A 24,923-nucleotide genomic window follows, 5' to 3' on the forward strand; every position below is an offset into this window, starting at 1 on the left:
AAACAGACTGAAGTACAGATGGCAGACTGTGGAGAGGAGCACTGTTGAGCTCTCTGGATTTGAATGAAGTACTTCGTTCAGAAGAAATAACCTTTCTGCTCTTCTAGAGAGATCTTGTTCTTCCATATATATATATATATACATCAGTGAGTGTGTTGATTCAACTGAATATGAATAAAGTTAAGAAGTTTTGAAAAAGGATGTGTAATATGATACAGTTCTCTCCAGGTATGCATCAATAATAATGCATTAGCTGGTATATTGGGGATGCCAGCTGAAAAGGAAAGTGATTACCGAGATGGGACAAGTTATTAAATTCTCCTTTAGAATACATGCATGGATGAATGGGTCACAATAAGAGCGTAGACATTAAGAAATTGAAAAGGCTCTGTTTGATCTGACTTGGCATAAACATTGTGTCTAATTATCTTCTGTGTTCAACGGATGAAAGAAAGTCATGTGGGTGAGAAAGATTTTCATTTGTGGATGAACTATTAATTTCTTACAGAGCCCCGATGATGACATGCAAGAAAAAATAAATATGAATTAGTAAATTGTGCACACGATTTAGCCTTGTATTTTTTCCTGCATGTCATGTGCAGGGCTCCGTAAATTTCGAAATGAACCAAAACGAATTTGATCTCTTTTTTTATTTAATCAAATCTAAATTGAGCTGAATATTGACAATATTGTCTTTTGTAGATCTGCTTAGAGCTGAATTGTATTGGTTTCATAACTGATGAACTTTGCAAAAGTGACAAAGTTATTGAACTCAAATGAATGAACACTGAACTAAACTGAGCTGAATAATGACACTATGGTCTTCTGTAGAGCTCATAATTGATAAATATTGCAACATCAAATTATTTTCCTGTTTATGACTTCAAAGCGTCTTTGAATCAATGTGTGTTGTATAAAGCACGAAATAATTGTGACTTCAACATTGTTAATTCTGAAAGCCTTGACATTTGTGCAAATGTCTCAGAGCTACGCTGGCCATCTGCCGCTGACAGAGCAGCTGACCTACTGTGCTGTAAAGAGAGACAGACCTTTGAACAGCATATTGAGACACAGTGAGAGGTGCAGCACAGTGAAACAAGGGACAAGACCAGGGACTGGTAGAACGGGACGCCACCCTCTGCTAGAATAAAACACTGCAGGACGAGCCTCAGTCAAAGAATAGAAATCTTCTGCCATGGCCTCATGGGATAGTAAAGGGACCATCGAAATCACACTACAGAAATCCAGAGGAAGTAGCGGGTCATCATTGGGGTGTGGGGGTTGGGTTGTTAAGAATTGTGCAATAATAATAGCTACAAATGCAAGACATTATACACTATACATAGGCTACACTTGAAAATAGACAGTCAGGTAGATGTTTGTGATTTTTTTTCTTTTTTCTTTAACAATGTTTTACAATTTACAGACATGTTGCAAATTATTTACATGCTGTTTGGTTTAGTGTGTGCATGTGTTGAATCTGTAGACTCTTTATCTTCATTTCTTAGTTCACTGGAATGGTAAAATAAAAAAAATAGATTCAGACAGTTCAAAAGCAATAGAGAAATTAATGTTGATGATGACTAAGAAATTAAGATGACCATACCATTTTACCATCTTTTTGCTATCTTTCTTTTGTCAGTTTCTTTAGAGATTCTGGTACCAGGTAAGCTGCTAGTACTCACATCCAGCTCACTAGTTATGTGATCTATGAAGGGATAGAAGAGATTCACGTGATGATCTTACACTCTGACACTTGACTCTGTTGTTATGTTTGGTCTGTAATTCTGTTTCACCAATATCCTGCATGGCTGGGACCACATCAGTTAAGTTGGCCAGTTCTGTGGCTTTTTGAAAACCAACCGAATCCTTGCTCATTTATTTGGTTGGCTATGACTTCCTGTACATTTCTTGCCTCCTCGTATCATCATGATGTCTAAGCTGGTAGTCTGCAGCTGTTTGTTTAGAGGACACATATAACCCAGCACTTTGTTGACCATTAAAGCTGTAATGATAGTCTCAAATGTTATAATACTATGCCGGAGAGTACTGGCCTTTCCAGAAATAGTAGTTACTTCTGCCTCCTTGATCTCCAAAACAGAATGTATAGCAGTGAACTTCTCCACAAAAGCACTTACTGTGTTAGCTATGCTACCCCATCTAGTGTCCGACATCAGGGGAATCCCTGTTGTTCTTTGTTGTCTACTTTCTGTCTGTTCCTGGCGCCAGAGGCTGAGAAAAACACTGCAATCTTTTCTACGGTGGACATGTTATTTTCACTAAAGGAAGATCAGTACATCCATGCACCACAATCAAATTAAGTGCATGACTGTGTACACTGCCCTATAGGGTACCTCCTTGATTCTCCTTTGCACCCCACTCACTTTGCCACTCATTATAAAGGCCCCATCATAGCCCTGACCTCTCAGCAAGGTAGTCTAAAGACCCCACTTTTTTAGCTGATTGAGAATGGCTGAAGTTATTGTTGCTGCATCTTGTCTGAGCAAGGGACAGAAACCCAGAAAATCCTCTCTTATCTCTACATTTTCTTCCTCCTCATTGACATAACGGACACATATGGACATCTGTTCTGTCCCACTTATATCCATGGTCTCATCAGCTAATACAATGAAGTACCTGTAGCTGCCTGTATCATATTGATTAGAATATCTCTGATTTCCTCTGAGATTCTGAACTGTGGGCGAAAGGTATATTGCATTTTTGGGGGCAGTCTGCATGTGTCACTTTAAGACCACTGTGCCTTTTTGCCATTTCACTTTTGGGTGTGCTCTCTTCAGTCTGTATTGAGGGAAAGTAATTAATTTATAACTTACTGCATGACAATTTGTTAATATAGGCCAAATTATGGTATCTATCTATCTATCTATCTATCTCATGATGCATCAATACGCTAGTAGGCTACTTTTTTCTGTAATAATTTTCATTGATGAGAACTGGTGCGATAAATAAGATCTTATTCTCTATATGAATGTTTAACTATAATGTTTATGATTTTCCAGCATGACCTTCTAAATGGTTGGCTAACTACTAAACTTAATGAAATAGCGTAGCTTTCATCCTAGCCAGTGTTTTCATTACTGTTGTGTTGCAGTTATTTTACGATGGATGGTTATTATGCTATTGTTTTGATAGCATAAAAAAAAGTAGATAATATCATGATAATCATTTAGTTTGTCTCACCGAATGTGGTCCTCAGCAACAAACTATCCGCGTGCTCATTGTTTGATTGCTGCCTGCCTGTCACTTCTTGGGTCAGTTTAGGTGCAGGCGATAGTGTTGCCAGATAATGCTACGAAAAACAAACAAAAGTAATTCCCCGACAAATGCACTAAATTAACTTCAAAAATAGGATATATAATCGTTAATCCCAACCTTCATCTCCTCCCTTTATTAACGCTTTAATTACTTAATTAAAGCTATCACATTAAATATTAAAACAAATTCGGCAAAGCTTAAAATAACTAGATCTGGCAACATGACGAAGCAGAGGCTGTAGCCTGCACCCATGCCCTTACAAGCTCCGAGTTCATTCAGTCAGCCTTTTAACATTTGTAACTATTTACAGTAAGTAACTAGTCGATAAGTGTATGTATGGTTTAAAATCTATTCTTGACTGTACAGTTATATAGTGTATTCCAACCATAATTGTAGTTCAGCACCATGGAGAGCAACAACCTTTACTCACTGCTTGTAGATTACTTGACCATACAGCCAATCCTTCCATAGCAACTGTTGTCACCTGCCACATTTTCAGGCATTTGCTCTCTATGAAAGTCCTGTGTGAGCAAGCACTCACTCACTGTTGGTATTATTTCAATATCTGTATAGAATAACATTCATTATACTGCTGTTAGTTCCAGCTCTTGATGTCATTGGGTGATTAGCCTTGCAACACTGCAGATATTTAGTCCAGTCCCACAATATTTCACTCCGTTTGTCAAATATGTGATTGGAGCAGGATTAGAAACATCCTGTAAGGACAACAGAGTAACTGACGGCACTACAAATCATGTCATTTATTGAAAACAAGGCAGCACTAGCCATAGAAACTGAATTATTTAAGCACATTTTAGGTGAACGTGAAATGAAGTATAAGTCATCATCTGATACATTGGTTTCTTAAGAATGAGAAATGAGAGAGAAAACTTGGAACGGAACTTCTGCTGTGTAAGATCATCTTTTTACAGATGCTGTAAGTACTTCTGTCAGGGCTTTTGCTTTCTTCATGACAGGGAGAAACAGGCTGTGTCTTCTTGTCAGATTGAATCTGTTCTGACATCTTTGAAGAAATACTAGCCTTTTTGCAGCTTACCAACGAGAACAAATACATTCTGGCAGGAGCAGCTGTCCGAAGCACCCAATGCTGTTTTGAAATATCTTGAAACATGATTGAAAATTTCCTTCAAACTGTAAGTATATACAGAGGAAACACATGTACACGTACAAATATTCAGCATTAATATACTGCATCTATAAGCAGCATTTCAAAACTACCAATCAGGATAATGTTTTAGCCCAAAAATAAAATTAACAAATACATTATACAGTACATGTATCAAATTTAGATTTTTTTTTTTTTTTTTTTTTGCTATTGTGACATTTTCATGATAGCACATTTTCACCCTCAATTATCATTGCCTTTGAATTAAAAAAACAGCATTCTCAGCATAATGTGCAAAGGAAATACAATAATCTATTTATAAAAAAAAGTACTGTAATACAGTAGTGGGACTCTGAGAATCACCACTGAGAATAATGAGAACTGCAAAGAAAAAAAACACATTCAGTAATAAAAACTGCAATGCAAAAACAATTTATTTACTTTATGAAATACAACGCACATATTTGGTGAGAATGATCCTCATAAAAACATGAATAGGCTGTCACTGGTATCAAGCAGAAGCTTCGTCATAATGAATCTCAGTCACTGTCTATTTTCAAAAGCATGTAATGTGTCAGAGTTAAATAGAAGTCTCTGTGAATGATGTTTTCAGTGTTGTTCACTTCAATATCATCGTAAATTTCGAACACTGGTTAGAATTTTGGCTCAGATTATTATAAGGACACATAACAATATCTAATCTGAGCATTAAATTCTGACATTTTTTTTATCCTAACTAATAACAACATGACAAGGTGTTTTCAGGTGTCAAGTAATATTTCTGGGTCCCACTTTATATTTAGTGTCCCTAATACCTGTGTAACAGGGAATTGGTAACAACACTTTTTTTTCACTTCACTAAGTACTCGTGTAACAAAAATTATATAAGTACATTTTTGTAACAACAATATGTATAAGAATAACTGGAACCATTCGAACCTGGGGCTGGAGATGTTTAAGTTTAGGGTAAAAATGGGATCCGGGGGTGGAGATAGGTAGGTTCAGGGGTGGAAATGCGATCCAGATTGTGGAGATGCATAGGTTTAGGTTTAGGTTGGAAATGGGATCCGGGGGGTGGAGATGGGTAGGGTTAGGGTTGGAAGGGTTTCCAGGGGGTTGTGATGGGTAGGATTCGGGCGGAAATTGGATCTGGTGGGTGGAGTTGGGTAGGGCTAAGGTGGAAATGGGATCCGGGGGTAGGAGATGGGTAGGGTTAGGGTGGAAATGGGATCCAGGGGGTGGAGATGCATAGGTTTAGGTTTAGGTTGGAAATGGGATCCAGATTGTGGAGATGCATAGGTTTAGGTTTAGGTTGGAAATGGGATCCGGGGGGTGGAGATGGGTAGGGTTATGGTGGAAATGGGATCCAGGGGGTGGAGATGGGCAGGTTCAGGGGTGGAAATGCGATACAGATTGTGGAGATGCATAGGTTTAGGTTTAGGTTGGAAATGGGATCCGGGGGGGTGGAGATGGGTAGGGTTATGGTGGAAATGGGATCCAGGGGGTGGAGATGGGCAGGTTCAGGGGTGGAAATGCGATACAGATTGTGGAGATGCATAGGTTTAGGTTTAGGTTGGAAATGGGATCCGGGGGGTGGAGATGGGCAGGTTCAGGGGTGGAAATGCGATACAGATTGTGGAGATGCATAGGTTTAGGTTGGAAATGGGATCCGGGGGGTTGTGATGGGTAGGTTTAGGGTGGAAATGGGATTTGGGGGGTGGAGATGGGTAGGGTTAAAGTTTATCAAGTTTAACACTTTCTTTAACAAAAAATTGCTGTTAGTCTTGTTACATATTTGTAATTTCATTATTTTAAAGTGTAAATCACTGCATGTACCCCTTAACATGGAAGAAATCATTTGACACTGTTTCATTGTACTAGATCTCTAAAAATATCTCCTACGTGGCTAGTAACATCTAATCCTTTGTATTTCAATATGGAAAATAAATTGATAAGTGGAAGTAGAGGACAATGTGTACATTTTCATAGAGCTTATTGAAACTTCACACTCCGATGGCACAGGCAGCTCTCTCTGTTTCTCATTAGATGAAGAGTATCTTCCCTCAGAACTCATGCCTGTGATACATGTCTGGATCGTAGTATTTCGTGACCACCACACGGTTAGCAAACTTGCGTCCTGTCAGTGCCTGCATAGCCTTCTGGCATTCTGCAGCAGACACGTACTCTACGAATATCTGCAACAAAGATACAAAAATTTAATTCCAACATTATTAGCCGAGCCTTAGAGTTCTGCTTAAAAAAAGTCAATAAAGCTGACAGTGTGTCACAGTGTCTGGTCTGTGTTTCCCTGTGTGTCCACTGGTGGTCTCACTTCATGCAATTCATGTTAAATGCACACCTGTTAACTGCACTTTCATTTGATTGCACCTGTCCATATATACCAGCCTATCTCTATCTGTTGGATGGAGTCTTTGTTTTCCGTCACCCGGCTTTCTCGTGTTCCTGGTGTTCTTCTTGGTTCTTGTTTTGGACTGATTTATGGTTATGGTTACCTCTTGCCTGTTTTTGTATATTGATTTTTGGATTACCCATTAAAACACTGCATTTGGATCTCTCATTTCCTGTGTGCATTCGTTACAGAAGGACTCCATCATCCCCAGATCCAGCAGTGTGGGATTTCGTATCTGTTCCTCAGCCAGCATGGAGGAGCGGAGGGGGCGGTTCCTGAACTTAATCACCCTCCATCAAAAGGGGAGTGAGGTAGGTGAGTTTACGCAGATCTTTTGGAGAATGGCAGTAGGGCTGGGGTATATTGAGGAAGCACTGAAGAACCTGTTTAACAATGGTCTGGATGTTCCTTTGCCTGGGTGGGAGATGAAGGCGCTGGAGGTCTTGGACTTTTGGGGGTTCACAAGTTACCTTCACCATTGTAGTCAAAGGGATACATTGACCACACCCATCTCTCCATACACGATGGCCGCCAGCCCAGTGCCACAGCACACGATAACCACCAGCCCAGCGCCACTGCACAAGGTGACCGCCAGCCCAGCGCCACTGCACAAAATGGCTGCCAGCATAGTGCCACTGTACAAGATGGCAGCCACAGGTGACCGTCCAGAGCCGAGTCAGGTCCCAGTGGTCTCTCCACAGTTGAGCCAGGTCCCCGTGGTCCCTCCACAGTCGAGTCAGGTCTCCCCTAGTCCCTCGTGAGTCGAGTCAAGTCCCCCCTGGTCCCTCCAGAATCGAGTCAGGTCCCCCATGGTCCCTCTAGAGCCGAGTCAGGTCCCGGTGGTCCCTCCAGAGTCGAGTCAGGTCCCCGTGGTCCCTCCAGAGTCGAGTCAGGTCCCCATTGACCCGAGTAAGGTTCCCGTTGACCCTCCAGAGTTGAGTCAGAGCCTCGTCTGCTCAGCTGTGGTGGCCCTCTGCACCGCCCTGGTGGGCTTCTGTCTCGACCAGAAGGGGGTGGTGGTTCTCCCCGTCTGCTCTGCTGTGGTGGGCTCCAATTCCATCTGCTCCACCCTGGATTCCTGCCCTGGGCCCCTGAACATTCCGTTCCCTCCTGGCCTCTTTGTTTTGTTTTTTTCCACTTCCGGTCTCTGTTTCCCTCTATGGACATGGCCCTCCGTCCCTCCCCCTGGTCATCCGCCTGTCCACCTCCCTCCTGGTCTCCTTGTGGTTGTTGATTTTTTTTTTTCACTCTCTGTCTCTGTTTCCTTCTATGGACCTGTTCCTCTGTCCCTCCCACTGGTCATCCGCCGGTCCTCCTCCCTCCTGGTCTCCTTGTGGTTGTTTTTTTTGTTTTGTATTTTTCACCTCCTGTCTCTGTTTCCCTCTTATGGACCTGGACCTCAATCCCTCCCACTTATCTTCCACCAATCCATGTCCCTCCTGGTCTCAGTATTCCTTGGTTTGTTCTTGTGTTCGGTGGAGCATCTGGTAGCTGCTCCTTAGAGGAGGAGGTAATGTCACAGTGTCTGGTCTGTGTTTCCCTGGGTGTCCACTAGTGGTCTCACTTCCCCATAGTCACCCCACTGCAGGCACTACATTTCTCACAAGCCTTTGTCCCATTCATCACTGTTAATTGCACACCTGTTAATTGCACTTTCATAATTTGCACCTGTCCATATATACCAGCCTGTCTCTATCTGTTTGATAGAGTCCTTGTTTTCCGTCACCCGGCTTTCTCGTGTTCCCTTTGTTTTTCTTGGTTCTTGTTTCTTGTTTTGGACTGATTTATGGTTATGACCTCTTGCCTATTTTTTGGATATAGATTTTTGGATTACCCATTAAAACACTGCATTTGGATCTCTCGTTTCCTGTGTGCATTCGTGACACTGTGTTATTTTTATAATTGAGAAACTACTAAGTTTGTATTAATAATTAGTATTTTCTTTTTATTATTATTTTAGCTAGTTTTAGTAGTTTTGTTGTGTTTTTTCATTATTATTATTTATGTCTTAATAGGTTTTATTTTTCTCAGTTTTAAAACAAAATGAAAATGAGACATGCTTCCTTAGAAACTAGCTAAAAACTAAATAACAGTGTAAGTTTTTATTATTATAATTCTTTTTTATTTCAGTTAACGTTTATTTTATTTATGGTATTTATGGTTTAAGGTTTAGCTGAGGCTATTTACTTTAATTGCTAATTAAAGAAATAAAATAAAATACTACTTCACTCAAAATGAAAATTGTGTCACTGTTCAAACTGTTCCAAAAGTAAAACACAAAAGGGTAGAATATCTGGATCGCTCTTTTACATCTAATAAAAGAAAAATAAATACAGATGCTGTCATGCTCACTAATGGCTAAACCAGACAATTTTCTGTATCTAAAATAATAAAATGAATGCTTTACAGTAGGTTTGATATCAGTGATATTTGGTCAAAAGAAAAGTAAGAGCCAATGACACATGATATCATTGACATTGAATGTGATTTGATGTGTTTAATGGGAGCACCTTTGAATTGAGAGCTACAGAAGAGGGGATTTCCAGGGAATTGAAATGAATATTCTGGTCTCTTCATCTAACACATGGCTTTGTAAGGCTTGAAATATATTGTATGGGCAATATATTCATTACTTTTATGGTGATTTTCTTGTCATTTCTGGAGCTTGACACATGTGGCCACAATATCCTATCACTGGAAAAGAGCTTGCTAAATGTTCTTCAACATTTAATCCCTGAAGGCATTTATTTCCGACTCTTTAAGTTAAAGTGCTGCTCCCTCCCTGCAGCTACAGACACTGACCTTCCCGCAGCCTGGCACCTCCACACCATCCACAGGCCTGGGGATCTCGATGGAGCGCACGGTGCCGTACTTGCAGCACTCCTCCCGGATGTCCTCCAGGATCTCCTCGTAGTCCTCATCGTCCAGCAGCTCCTCCGGCATGACCATGTTCAGCAGACACAGCACCTCCGTCGGCAGGCCTGAGTTCTGCACCCTCTGCAGCCCTGGCACCTGAAGCATGACCGTCGTCTCTACAACAGCGGCCTGCATGGAAACACAGCATGAAAGACTGGACCTCTAACTCAATCAATAGCTTGAAGCTGGGCATGTAAGTAATCAGCAATGCATTCTTCATGAATGTCTTGATTTTTGCCATTACAAGAACTGTGTCGAAGGACTGGGACTGGCACTTACAGGATTGGTGTTCTTGGCTCCCACACTTGCCCGTTGGACGATGAGCTTTTTATCACCCAGCTGCATGCCATGTAATCCAGCTACCGCCTGAGCAAAATGGTACAACTATCTGGGTGAATCTCACAAAATACATGCATCTATGTGTTCCTTTAATACTTGAACCTAAATTGACTTACTTGGTCAGTGACGCTGATATCCACATATTCACAGAAAGCATAGCCTTTGGACAGTGATGTGGCACTGTCTTTCACAAGGTTGAAGGCTTTGAGAGGGCCAAATGACGTCAGGAGCTCTTTAACCTGCACAACAGTGGAGGACGCACAGGCATGTTAACACCACAGCAGCTGCAGCTCAAACCCTACCTGTCCAATAAACCCAGGACGGGGCTGAACTAGACCACAGGACCGATAGAGCACAACAGCTGCTTCTCATTCACTGAGGAATAAAGACTAGACACTGCATAATCACACTAAACTATTTACACAAACCTAAAAGAATAGCAAATGAAAATGGACTCATTTACACACCCTTAAGTTGTGAGGAATCTGTATGATCTTTTGTAAGATACTTTGAAGAATGTTGGTAATCAGGCCACTGACTTCCATTACATTTCCCCCCGTACTATATGGAAGTCACATGGCTACCATTCTTCTGTTGTGTCTAGCAGAAGAAAGAAACTCATACAGGTTCATCACAACTTGAGGGGGAGGAAATGATGACAGAACTTGAACTAAAATCCATTATATTTTATACTTATATTAAAGGACTTCAAGGGACAAGCAGTTTATTCGCTCATGTAGACCTCATGTACAAAGTCTTACACATTTGTACAAATACTTTTAGGTTTCAAAGGTTGTAATCAGGGTTGGAGACTTGAAATGCAACAGGTTCAAGAAAAAAATGCCACCAAATGGAACAAAATGCCTCCCAAATTCATGATAAGGTGTCAAAAGAAATCAGAAATCAGCTTCAGTGGTTATAATGGGAGTTTTTGCGAGAGAGCAGAACTCGTGCTAGACTGAAGTCATGAACCTGGGTACACTCTCTGCTTGCTTTCTGTAATTAATTTTATTCACAGTTTGGATAGGGGTTTTGAAATAAAAAGAAAACAGAACCAAAATCCAGAAGTCAGCTGTTGTGCTCTACACCCGCAGTACATCCATTCACCAGGATACATGTTCATAATATAAAACATTATTAGTTTGATGTTCCCTTCTTTATCTGAATGAAGAAGGGTAAGATTCTAATGGTCTTCACTCCAGTCCATCTCAACATTACAATAATCACTAAGTTAACATACGTAAAGATGAAAATGACTTATGCTCACTGTTTATTCAATAGAAGTAGAGCTGTGTTTCAAAAGGGGCATCACACTACACTTTTCATTCCACTGACTTCCATTCATGCGAATAGGAGACACTGGAAACAGTTTGAAGTTTTGTGTTTTGCTGTGTTTCAAAGTTTTTACAAACATGCATATTTGTGTCCTGTGAAGACGTGTGAGCAAAAGAATATGTCAGCGCAAGCTCTTAGCTGAAAGAACAGAATGAAACTTTAAAGCTGCAGGTTTTCAGTGTTACGATAGTGGAGCAGATTGTATATTTTTACATACTGGATTTAGTATTTTTATATATTTTTAATTATGTTGTTGAATTGATGTGTTTAAGAAAACACGTCACAGAGTGTGATGTAATATCTCATACATTACAGTGAAACATTAGGTGGTTTCAAAGTCTAGTGTGACCCACCTCATAACAGCCACATACTAAAATAATGTAAGAGACGTGCTTAATGAAAGGCCCTTTCTTTGCATGCAAAAGTAGAAACATATTTCAAAATCAAAGTTTCTTCCAAACTTCAGGCAATATGAGCCCTACACTGGGTCTCCTAGGTCACTTCCCCCTCTGTTATATTCTTACTGCAGATCTGACTTTCCAAACATTTCCCATTCACCATCCCGGTTCCCCAGAGCCCCTTTAGTGATGCTCGCGCTCCGAAAGAGTGAAGGAAGAGAGAGGACAGCGAGGGGAGGGTCCCTGCTGACAGGAGGAGCTCCGTGTGAGAAACGCAATGTCTTACTTGCCTTGTGTTACATGTTGGCATGGCAGCAGTAGATCAGAACTACTGAACAAATTATGAGCGCAGACTTAACGATCTTACAGGCCCCTAGCTGGGGGACAAAGTGGGGGAACAAAAAATGAAAGAGCTGTGAGTTTCAAAGCAGTAACAGTGACTGCAAGAAAGAAAATATATGAGAATATGAAAGAAATGAATACCAGGGTACATTCAGCTCCAATTGATTAAGTTAGTTAGCTACATTCAAATTAGATCACTGAGGTGCACCATTACCAAACCCCCTCGGTACTGTCTGCAATAGAAACAAGAAACTTGTGCATCTGTACTGCATCTACACCCATTGCTGTAATTACGCACAGTGTTGGGGGTAACGCATTACAAGTTACTAATAAGTAATGCATTACTTTTAAAACTGATCACACATCCTATCAGGCATCTGACCAGCTTTGTTCACACTGCAGCACATTGTGGCCCAAATCACTCTCCATAACAGACATATTCAGTTCCAAATTTGTCCATCAGTGTGAACAGTCAAGTCAGCATTCATGCAATTTTTTAAATCTAACTCAACATTTTAAATTAATACAACACCTGGACATTATTTCAACTTTTTAGGGGACAGATGTTATATGTGCTCAGGCATTAATTGTACCATATCTGTCAGTTAGCAACATTTTACGTTACATAGGTAACCAAGACTTTTTCCATCTCCATCTAATATTCACATTTTATTTTATTTCAGCTTAATTTTAATGATCAATTTATTTATTTTTGGTTTTATTTAACAATAAAAACTGGGCAAAGTTACAACCTTACAATAACTTGGTATATGGCTACACTTTTGTTATAGAAAATGATTTGGAATGGATTTTAGCATACAATTTAAATCAGCTTGCAGTGTGCACATAGCCTAAATGTTAATGTTGTCTTAAAATGTGAAAATCACAAATGAACTAACAATCAGATTGAAAAGTGTCAAGGCTGATGATGAGTTAGACTAGAGGGATTTCAGCTACAGGCTGTCTGTATGGCAATAAAGTTATATGTACTATATCCACATAAAAAAATAGACATAATTTTGAATGGGCAGCATGAAAATAGTTTACTCTTGCTATAGTGTAGACAACCACAGACCATAGGTGATAAATGATGCATGTCTTGATGATACAATGTTTAGGAAAAAGCTTGTTTTTCAAATATTTGTTACTTCCAACCTGTTTATGTTCAGTATCAGGATATCGTTGGCTAAGGAAAGATTTGTGACTAAAGATGTAAGACACATGGAAACATATTGATACATGTGTTCTAAAACCCAAATAGTTGGCTGTAAACTTGTCTCAATAATTAATTCATTCCTTGATAAGCAAGTTTAATCGTACCTGATCATCACTGAGATAATTTGGCAGACCTCCAATGAAGAGTTTATGAGGGGAGTCTGGTACAACTGTGGACACGACACCTGAAGACAAAATACAACAGGATTTTAAGTGCCCTGTAAAAACCACAAATGAATACATAAAATAACTGCATTAATAATGTATAAGTAATACAGGCAGGTGATCCCACCCCAAACATACACACATGAAGCCAAAGTCAGAGCACTTTTGAAAGCTCTATAAGGTTTAATACTCAAGTGATCTAAAACAGACATCTAAAGAAGCAGAGCGTGATAGGAGTCTTGACCTGGGACATGAAAAGCAGGCTGCTCAGAGATGCCGGGCAGAGGGCGGTAGTCATGTGGACGTCTGATCTTCAGCGACTGTCCTTGAAAGATAATGCCATCAAATGCCATGGCCTGAGTGGTTTCATCCACTGATCGAAACTAGGGAAGGCAGACCGCTTCAGTCAGGAGTAGCTCTGAGTAACCCAGCCTCATTAAATGAAAATATTTTACTGTGCATCACCAAAACGCCTCTCAGTGGCGGCATCGAACCTCTCTTAAGAAGAAGCTTCAGTTAGAACAACGATATGAAGAGATATTTTCATGCCATTAGGCCTATGAATTAAATTAGTTATTTGCTATGCAAATTGGAAGTAAAGTTATGGACCAATTTAAACTGGAAATTCATGAGACTTTACCTATATTAAAGTCTAACTTTATTATTGCCATTATAGAGTAATATATTCGAGTCGCAGGCTGTTATGCATAGAAACAGGTGCAGTCTGTTTTTGTCAGATGTTGCATTAAGTGAGTGAAATCTGCATCTCACCTCTAAGAAAGCAAAGTTCTTGTCCTGGTTGATCTGCACTGCGAGCACAGGACTGCTTGGAGCTTGAGACAGCCCTGCAAGTCTCATTTGGGTATTGAAGAATTCAGCCATGGACTCCTAAGACACAAAGGAAAAGGCAGTGCATTCCCAGAGAAACATCTTTCACTATCATTGTAGTGTACTCTTTGCATCATGACAAATATTACTGGGTACAGAAAAGCAAACAAAGTATGTTAGTTATTACAAATCTGAAAAACAAATAGGTGTTTTCATGTCTAACTTTCAGATGTAATAGCTGATTTATCATGCACAAGAGGATGAGAACTGAGCTGTACAAACAACATGCTTAGAGGAACACTATTCTGGAACACTTACCTCAGTGACGCCGAACGGGATGTTGCCAACATACAGACGACGCGCTTGCCTGGTCATCTGACTGCCAACGATGGGCACTTGTGTGGGAGCGACTGCCAAACCAACATTAGTGGACGCAGCCAACAGAGCAATGCTGGGGATCTGCCCAGCAGCTACAGCACAAACACAACAAATGAAAGAACTGTTCACCAACAGTATATATATTAGGAAGGATGGATGGATGATATTATTTACACTAAAACTATATTTAGGCCAAAATTTGGTGCATGTATTTGAGTTGCATGTAATGTCCATCCATTTTGATTATACAGCTTTAACATAAACTAAACTTAATATGCGTCTATGTTGCGTCACACAGGGTTCAGTGCCTTGCTCAAGGGCACCTCAGTCATGGTATTCCCGGCCCGAGACTCAAACCCACAACCTTTGGGTTAGGAGTCAAACTCTCTAACCATTAGGCCACGACTTCCCACAAAATTACTTGAAAACAAAATAAAGTGGTAGACTGACCCAACCCTTAAAATGTGTATACACACACAAATAAAATATACTTGAACTGATTTTACGTTTGAGATATACTTGTAAATGTATCAGTTTAATTTTTCATTCATTTTTCTGTTTGTGTGTGTGCGTGTGTGACTTAGAAGGATAAACAAGACTGTTACTGTGATACTGAATTACTCATACTGTACCTTGCATGGCTTTGTACTGCATTGGAGTGATGTGCTCAAAGCCTGGAGGGGGAACATCCCAATACTTGCACATCTTTTTCTTTCTTGTTCGACGTGGAGAATAGCTGAGAAAAAAAAAAAATCAGAGCCTGGAGAAGATGCCGCAAATGTCTTCAACAGCAGATGGCACCGTATTCATTAGTCTTTTTTAGGCAACAAACAACAGAAACGGTAAGGATAAGTAAGTGCTGTGGTAGTTGTTATGTACGATGGCAGTCTGTTGTTGTGTGTTGTCTACAGTCACCTGTGTTTCTTATGATCTCTAGAGCTGCTCCTGTGGTCTCTGCTCTTACGCTCTCGACTGCGGCTGCACTTTCCTCTGCTGCGACTGCTTCTGTCTTTGCTCCAGCTGCGCTGCTTCTTACTGTGGCCAGCAGAGCTACTATGACTCCTCCTTTTATGCCTCTCCCGTTCTCTCTCTGCATGAATAATATTTCATATTGAAGTCAAAAGCACATTATTAAATGCCAAAATATACTTCCAAATAATTATGTTTAATATCTATGCAGAATTATGCCATGTTTTCAGATCTTGAAATAAAATAACTAGATCCATCCCTGTGCAAAATTCACCAGCACAATCATAGGGTTGATGTTTGTTGCCAGGATGCTGCCATGAAGTTGCTAGGGTTTTCTGAACTGTGCTGTAGTTGCTAGGGTGTTCTGGGCTGTTGTTAATGCTGTGTGCCTTTAAAGCACTGCTTTGTGCGGCTATTTTCAAACCAGTGCTTCAGAGCACTATCAAAATATCAGTCACATAATTTTAATATAATATATTATAATTTAAATAAAACATTTGCAATTTATTTGCGTGTTTTGCCCTGAGTTTTTATTGCATTTACACATTTCTGACCAGGGTTGTCCTTACATTGCAACTGGTGCAGCCACACCAGGCCCAATGCTTGAGGGTACAGGATATGGGTTAATTGATTCGAAGCTTGGAAAAGGTTGGTTTCTCTAATGTGTTGGAATGTTTTAATGGAATATTTCAAATGTTTCTTATCTGACCATCATCAATTCGTAGCAGTAACTTAAGAGGAAGCATATCGATGGTGTTCCACAAGGCTCAGTACTAGGACCTTTGCTTTTTACCCTCTACATGTTACACCTGAATGATATCATCAAGAAACATGGTAATATTTCACTGTTATGCTTATGATACTCAGGCTAAATCCTGACTGATGGCGATCCATTCTTGCCTTATTAGTTCGCTCAGTTGATCACAGTTTGTGGGCTTCTGCTTGTCCTTTCACATTTTAAGGACTGATCACAGGTTCTATATGAGATTTAGATCTGGGGAGTTTCCTGGCCATGGATCCAAAATTTAAATGCAATGATCTTTGAACAACTACTTTATCACTCTTGCTTTGTGACACGGTGCTCCATCATGCTGGAAAATGCACGGATCAGCACCAAATTGCTCATGGATCATTGAAAGAAGTTTTGATACCATTCTTTATTCATAGCAATGGTTTGAGGAAGAATTATGAGAGAGCCCACTCTCTTGGTTGAAACACACATGGTTGATCTAACTGTTGACACAACACAGGACTCATGGTATGTTCACCTTTTCTTCTCTGAACAATCAATTTTCCAGATGTCTCAAACAGTCGGATGGGAGCTTCTTCAGAGAAAATAACTTTGCACCAGTCTTCTGCTGTCCAATTCTTGGATTTTCTGCATTTCAGTCTGTCCTTGACGTTTTTCTTGGAGAGAAGTGGCTATTTTGCGGCCCTTCTTGACATCAGGTCATTTTCCAAAAGTTTTGCCTCAATGTGCATGCAGAGGCTCTCACAGCAACATGCTTCCAGTACTAAGCAAACACTGTTGGTGACACGATTCTGTAGATGACTCCTCAGGAAATGATGATCCTGACACTTGCTGGATACTCTTGGACGTCCTAAAGACTTCTTCACTGCAGTCAAACCTCCCTCCTTGAAGTTCTTGATGATCCGATTAATAGTTCTTTCAGATGCAATATTCTTGGTAGCTATTTCCTTGCATTTGAGGTCATTTTGATGCAAAGCGATGATGGCTGCATGTGTTTCTTTGGACGTAACCATTGCTAACAAGAACAAAATGATTGGAAGCGCTCCTTCCCTCCTTTTTATTAGTCTGCTTTTACAATATAATATGATATATATTCACACTTTCACATGTGCTGCTGGTATGATTAGTCAATTAATGTTAGCTGGTCATTTTGTGTCAGGATCAAAGAAACTGTGATTTTTTTCTTTTCTTTTTTTGTGTGTGAAAAGTTCATTTTTGGGGGGCAATGAAGCTTATAGCAATTGTTTAAAATGCATCTGATCACTCTACACAATTAATCCAAAACTTCTGGCCATGACTGTAGATTTAAACATTTTCTAATTGCTTATAAAGCCCTGAATGGTTTAGCTCCTCAATACCTGAGGGAGCTCTTATTGCAGTATAGTACTTCACGTCTGATGCGATTTCAAAACTCTGGCAATATCAAAATCAACTGCAGGAGGCAGATCCTTTTCCTATTTAGCTCCTAAACCTAGTCTACCTAATGTTGTTCGGGAGGCAGACACACTTAAGACTCATCTCTTTAACCTGGCATACACATAATACACTATCAAATTTCTATAAATCAAAGATTCAAGAGTTTAGGAAACACTCTGTTACACTATTCAATTAAATTATTGATCTGCAAAACCTCTAGCAGCCAAAGACATGAATACAAGGACAAAAACCTCAAAAGTACTCAATACAAAGGGATTGGGGGGTAGTCTGTGTCTGCTGTGAGAGGCAGTGGATGGCAGTCTTTAACCAACCTAATGGCCTGAGGACAGAAGATGTTTCTCAATCTTGATGTTATGGCTTTAAAACTCCTGTAGCATCTAGGAGGCTCCTGATTGGAAACCTGTTGAGGATCTGTCCTGTTATGCCAAATTTCCTTAGCCTCTTCAAAAATTCTTTAATATTGGGAGAACAGTTAAGATCGTCAGCGATGGGAACATCCAGGAATCTGAAACTGCTCACTCCCGCCACCGCTATCCCACCAATGCACAGTGCTGAGTGCTTCTCCTTCCTCCACCTTAGATCAACAATCATCGCTTTAGTTTTGTTGACACTTAGGGAGAACTTGTTTTCTTGACACCAAGTCACTAAGTCGGCCACTTCTGTACCATATGCTGACTCATCACCTCCCATTATCAGTCCAATGACTGCCGTATCATCAGCTAATTTGATGATGCTGGTGTTTTCTGGGAAGCTACACAGTTGTGGGTGAAGAGTGTGTAGATCATGGGGCTAAACACTCAGCCCTACAAAGTTCCAGTGTTTATAATTATGGTTTTGGATGAGCGATTCCCAATTCTAACTGTCTGTGGTCTGCCTGTTATAAAGTCCTGAAACCAGCTGCAGAGGGTGGGTGGCACACCAAGGATTTAAAGCTTTTTGGTAAGCCACTGGGTTGAATGCTGAGCTATAATCTATATACAGCATTTGAGCATAGCTGTCCTTGTTTTCCAGGTCTGTGAGGACAGTGTGTATTGTGGTGATGATGGCATCCTCTGTTGACCTTTTTGGTCTATATGCAAACTGAAGAAGATCTGAGGTGTCTGGTATGAAAGTCTGAATGTACAGTAACTTGTGATGATATCAGTGGAACAGGTCGGAAGTCACTGAGGCAGGCTGCATTGCTGTTTTTAGGCAGTGGAAGGTAGATGGTGGTAAAAGACTGTTAGGCTGCAATTATTAGGTCAGCCGGAACACTTCCCATAACAATCAATGTAGTTATTACATTATTATTACATTGTTTGAAGAATTCTTATTCCAATCTGCACTGAACTGAAGGCATACTTCCAATAGAAATCACCCAAACACCAGCTGATTAATAGTCCTTGAGCGAAAATGATCTTGAAAAGTGAAGAAAGGATATCCTGTAGTATTTGACATGGATGACACTTGCTTTGGTATTTTGTCAACTATGCATTTAAATTCATATTCACTTTTTCAGGCCGCTGTAAAAGCTTTAAATGAGTGTGAAATATTGTAAATTAGGGCTAGGCGAATAAATGTATTATTTAGTCTTAAATGAGTATGTTATTATGTAAATGCAAAATTTACATTTTGATGACAACACTGCAAACAGCACAAATATTATATCTATATATAAAGTGGCTGTATTTGTGTGGTGTTTATAAAAATGCCTGTATTAAGACAGTTTGCATCATATATTCATTATTCATCAAAGTCGTTGTTTTATGTGCATGAGGGACATGCTGTTTTATAAACTGACCAATAACAGCACATGAACACCGCGGATGTGTTTACTGTACCTTGTCGATTCTCGTTCAGCTGTTTCTCGAACTCCTCGAAATCAGACATGATCAGACCTGACGGAGCAGGCGCTCTTATGAGCAGTAATAACTAATAAACACAGCCACTGATATAGAGTGGCTTCCGCTTTCTCATCTGATAACGGTGACGCGGTGGCACCATGTGAAGAAAACGTGTTTGTTTAGGAAATCAATCCCTTTCGGTAGGAGACAGAGAATCTTCTCTCTGCTGCAGGTCTGGCGTGTGGGCGGGTCTAAGCTGTGGGCGTGTAGAGCGGTGATTCTAATTGGCCGAGACTGCTGTCAGTTACAGAGACAAGCGGGTACGCGTCTTGCGATTGGTCTACACTTTTGTTATTTCGAAGCAGGAAGAAACAAATAATTATAGCTGTTTAATTACACAAACTGAGATTTCTAAATTACATATAGTGTATAACTCATATATGGACATGCTTCGAATGTTCACATACCAATTAATCGCATAAACTGTTTTCCAGAGGTTTAGACCTCAGTTAAACATAAATAAATATGATCTAATTACTATTAATGGTGCATAACACCTTCTATTTATAATAGTCAAGCTAAATCTAAGGATACATATTTAGGCATATATAGCCAAAAAAACAAAAACACTTTTTAAACCCAATTAGAATACCTTAAAAAAATGTCAGTAGTAAAAGACAGTAAACATTTTACTATATTAAAAAAGAATCAGGTGCTTCAAATATCTACAACATCATAGTATTCTTTATTTCTGGCTAAATGTAATTTTCCAATTGCAAAATCACCAAATATCTCAACTGCATCTGTCAAACTCAGCTTGGAATATTTTGTTCCACTTTCAATCATACTGTATAACATTATAATTATTAGATACCCACCCCCCATCTAAAAAAAAAAATACAAATAAAAAAAACTTCTTACAATTGATTGCATTAGGAGAAAAAACATATTTACTTATTTATTTAAACAAAGCTGACTGCTACACTTTTTCTTCCAATAAATTAAGAACTACTTAAGAACATCGACAATGAAAGAAAATAAAAATAACATGGTTGAACATGGTTGAAACTGCTTGCTGGTGTTTTGGTGAAAAGTCTAATGATGTGATCTGTAAAAATGTAGACACATCAGATTGTGGATTTTCTTCCAGTTGGTCTCCAATTAATAATAGGTCAGAGTTTTAGCTTTTGTACACATAATATGGGTAATTAATTGGGGCTTGCTCAGTTTATATTCAGTTTCAGTCTCAGTTTAAAGACTCAAGCCATTTTACGCTTTACTTCCAGAAACTCAACAACAGTTTCTCCGGTGGCTATGTATACAACATAGGACGGCTTCAGCTGTGAGCTATTAAAAACCCTGCAGTATTACCATTTGTGTGTGTGTGTGTGTGTGTGTGTGTGTGCTGTTCAGAGTTGTGCAGTGAGCAGAAACACTAGGGAAGACAATCACAACCAAAGACGATCAGAACCACTGATGCCTAATGCTAAAAAACAGACGCTTACATCAGAGGTGCTCATAGACTCATGCTAGTGGTAAGTAATAAATAACATTTGAGCACTGTAGTTGTGTGCACTGTATCTAGTTGTGCTGATATGATGTTCTGTGTTTAAAACGTGTAATTTCAGTGCTGTTAATAATGTCTGAAAATGATGTGTCATGTTTTGTTTGTTTGTTTCTTAGTCCAGCAAGAATCCATATTTAGGATGAGAATCCATGGCTAATTCTAGGCTGGAATATATTTAGAGCTTTTCTCAAACGGTTTGAACATGAAGCCATGAAGCCATCCTGATAGACTAATGAAAGACCTCATAATCAGGTCTCATAATCTGTCCTGTTATAGACAGGTTTAGATGAGACCTAAACTCAGATTATATTTAATTTATGTTAATGTATATTCTTTCTCTAGGGTCTAACGTTACCATGGATATTAGTGACTTTATGGTAAGAAACTGTGTTTTAAAAGAAATTTGAAGCAAATTGTTCACAATTATATGACCCAATTAAAAATCTTTTACTCTTCTGTTGTCCTAAACCGGTATGACTTTCTTTTTGTGGAGCACAACTCAAGTGAACTACCTTGATGGTGTTTTTTGAACTTTTTGAAGCTTTGGAAATCATGGTGGTTAAAAAACAAAATAAAAATCCATTCTGTGGAAGTAATACTGGTTTGGAATGACATTAGTGTGAGCAGATGGTTTCTCTATAATCATTCCATTAAGAAACTTGACTTTTCTGTAGATTTTCATGTTTTAATGTCTGTTTCAGAGGCTGGATGTGAGCTCAGTTTGGCTCGTGCTCTCAGTGGTGGCGGGCGCAGCTGGTGTCTTCTGTCTCTACAGTCTGATACTCAGGCATTTAGCCAAGACAACTGTGAGGAACAAAGTGGTGCTGATTACGGATTCGCTGTCAACACTTGGAAATGGTGCTGCTCTTTCAGAACAACTGGATCATTGCTATCAGTGCCAATCAATATCAATATGCCTATACTGTAAATTAAGGAAGTATTTCTATAAAAGGGTAAATCAATCAATTTTTTTTCAAATATGATCTTAAATTTGATAGTCACAACCTGGCAGGATTAAAAACTGTAGGTTTAATATATTAATACATATATTGTAAGGACATGAGAATGTAGTGAAGAATCGGAATGACAGACTGGCCTCCTCTAAAGCCCGAGACACACTGCACGATATTCGGCTGTCCCAGACAAAAGATTAAACAATAGTGTCGATTTCTGTGATCGTGGCTCCTAATCCATGGTTTTATGTCGTACAGTAAGAGAGGTTCAAAGACGGCCGTTCTCACAGTCTTGTGACCAAAGATAGCCTATAATAATTTTCTGGCAGTGTCAGAAATACAGTGTTTTTGCAGTTACGACCCAAGTTAACCAACCAATGAAAATGCAACATGAAATCAACATGACATGGCACTAAAACAAAAAACTGCTTACCTCAAGCTCCACTTTTTTCAGCACATATAAAAACTACAAGAAAGTGTGATTCATTATGCTCTATTTGTTTGCCACTAGCACATGCTAATGATGTTTTATTCTTCTATAGAAACGTGCATCATAGCCTTCAATAGATCTCCTCATCGTACAGTCTACATGCAAGTTTATTAGATCCATGTCACACAGCGTGAAAAACGATGATCTTATAGGATTGCTAAAATCGTGCAATGTGTAAAAGGCTTAAAATAAATGCACTTGCAAGACTGTGATGAGCCATGTTTGCAGATGAATTGAATATTCAATGTCTAACTCAGATGTTTACGTTGTGATCTTTGTAGAATGTGCAAAACTCTTCCACACTGGAGGCGCCAGACTGATCCTTTGTGGAAGTAACTGGGAAAGGTTGGAGACTCTAGCTGAGAAGCTGATGAGTGAATCAGATCCAACACTTGTGAGTGCATCATCACCAGTATCTGAATGACGATTGTCTGAAACATTTAGCAATTATTTTTTTGAAGACTAGTTCAGCGTGACTTAATTCAGTTCAAACTTTCCTGCCCAGACGTTTCCGCCCAAACTAGTGGAGCTGGACTTCAGTAACATGGAGAGCGTTCCCGAGGTGATTTCTGAGATCCTGGAGTCTTACGGCTGTCTGGATGTTCTCATCTTCAACAGCAGTATGAAGGTGAAGGCTCCTGTACAGTGTCTGTCCCTCGAGATGGACAGGATCGTCATGGATGTGAACTACTTTGGGCCCATCACGCTGGTTAAGGGTAAAACGCCCACAGCTGTCAACTGTGTTGTGTTAAAGCATTTTTAATTACGTGTATTTCAATAATGGCAAATCTCTGAATAGTTTTCGCATGATAATTTGATGTGACAGTGTTAATATATTTATGTTTTAGCAAATGAATATGCTACACTGATTCAGCAGAGAAATTATGGACTTGATACTTCCAATAGATGTACAGACACACTGCTGTGAGCATGTAAGACATGTTCATGAATAGTCATACTGTAGCAGATGAAAACAGGTGGAGCTGGGGGAGGTGGAGGGTTTCAGAAAGACCAGTTCACAGCGAACATTAAACCAAACTATTCTCACTGGCTGAAGATACAACTGGGGCCCAATCAGCTTGTGCCATGTCAAAAAATAGCAGATTGCTTGTAAAAGACTTATCAGCCTGTTTCCTCAGGAGTTTCATGACTAGATATCGTCACAGGTGTTCTCTCGTCACTGATCTGCAGAAGAACAGGTCACATTCTTCTAGTCAACAGCATTCAGGGAAAACTGCCGATGCCCTTCCGCACCACCTGTGAGTTCCTGTGCCTAGTTTAACTGGATGATACTGAATATAAACTTAATGTTCATAACTCTAAACAACAGTTATACATATATGAAGATGTCTTGAATTCATGTATCTTTGTCAGTGTAAGATGTTCTGCATTGTTCAGATGCGGCCTCCAAGCATGCCGTTCAGGCTTTCTTTGACTGTCTGCGGGCTGAGGTTCAGGAATATGGAATAACTGTGAGCATTGTCAACCACACCTTCATAAAAACTCCCTGCACACACTCAGAAGATGAAGTCACAGCAAAGTCTGTGTGGACAGGTGAGTGAACTATACACTGACAGTTCATAATGCAAAGAAAGTAAAGAACATCTGGCTAGTTTGTCCACTAAATTGCCTTGGACTTTCTGTTGGGACACTGGCTACAGACGTCAAACCCAGCTCCCTTGGCGTGACCCCTAATGAGATGGCATCTGAGCTCCTGAAGACTCTGAGCAGTAAGAAGAAGGAGATTTGTGTGGCCCGCTCCATCCCTAAAGCAGCTCTCTATGTCAGATCGCTCTTCCCCAACCTGTTCTTCACCATCATGGCAGCAGGAGTCAGAAACACTGAAGCTGTGGAGATGCCTGATGACTGACGGACAGTGGTTTTTACTAGAGCTGTATATGATTAAAACATGTGTCGCTGTCCTGTATAGTCTTTAAATAAAAATACAGTTTTCAAGTATGACTGTGGATTTGCTGACTTTGTGAGTCTTTGAAAAAACTAAAAACTAAATCTGAAATTAATTAACCAATATCTATCTATCTATCTATCTATCTATCTATCTATCTATCTATCTATCTATCTATCTATCTATCTATCTATCTATTTATCTATCTATCTATCTAATGTTTTTGAAGTTTTTCTTCATTCACTAATCTGGTTAATTATTGTATTTTCTAGTGTATTTAAAGTTCACATGTGATCACG

The 24,923-nt window shown here is 39.6% G+C and overlaps 2 protein-coding genes across 2 annotated transcripts; one reads left to right on the forward strand and one right to left on the reverse strand.

Moving 5' to 3' along the window:
* Positions 1-4,818: 4,818 nt before the first annotated feature.
* On the reverse strand, positions 4,819-20,058 carry LOC113053011 (splicing factor U2AF 65 kDa subunit-like). The gene is made up of 11 exons (XM_026217607.1): positions 19,706-20,058; positions 15,644-15,818; positions 15,361-15,464; positions 14,669-14,820; positions 14,294-14,410; positions 13,767-13,905; positions 13,463-13,542; positions 10,184-10,306; positions 10,008-10,094; positions 9,615-9,857; positions 4,819-6,597 (listed from the first exon to the last, which is right to left on the reverse strand). Exons 1-11 carry the CDS (start codon positions 19,752-19,754, stop codon positions 6,466-6,468), a joined length of 1,401 nt encoding a protein of 466 aa, XP_026073392.1. The 5' UTR covers positions 19,755-20,058; the 3' UTR covers positions 4,819-6,465.
* A 1,033-nt stretch (positions 20,059-21,091) lies between these two features.
* On the forward strand, positions 21,092-24,654 carry dhrs7ca (dehydrogenase/reductase (SDR family) member 7Ca). The gene is made up of 8 exons (XM_026217617.1): positions 21,092-21,243; positions 21,618-21,652; positions 21,977-22,133; positions 23,000-23,112; positions 23,224-23,434; positions 23,885-23,977; positions 24,117-24,272; positions 24,380-24,654. The coding sequence occupies exons 2-8, from the start codon at positions 21,632-21,634 to the stop codon at positions 24,586-24,588; spliced, it is 960 nt and encodes a 319-aa protein (XP_026073402.1). The 5' UTR covers positions 21,092-21,243; positions 21,618-21,631; the 3' UTR covers positions 24,589-24,654.
* The last annotated feature ends 269 nt before the right edge of the window (positions 24,655-24,923 follow it).

The sequence above is a fragment of the Carassius auratus genome, chromosome 3 (assembly GCF_003368295.1).
Source record: "Carassius auratus strain Wakin chromosome 3, ASM336829v1, whole genome shotgun sequence".
Lineage (NCBI taxonomy): Eukaryota > Metazoa > Chordata > Actinopteri > Cypriniformes > Cyprinidae > Carassius > Carassius auratus.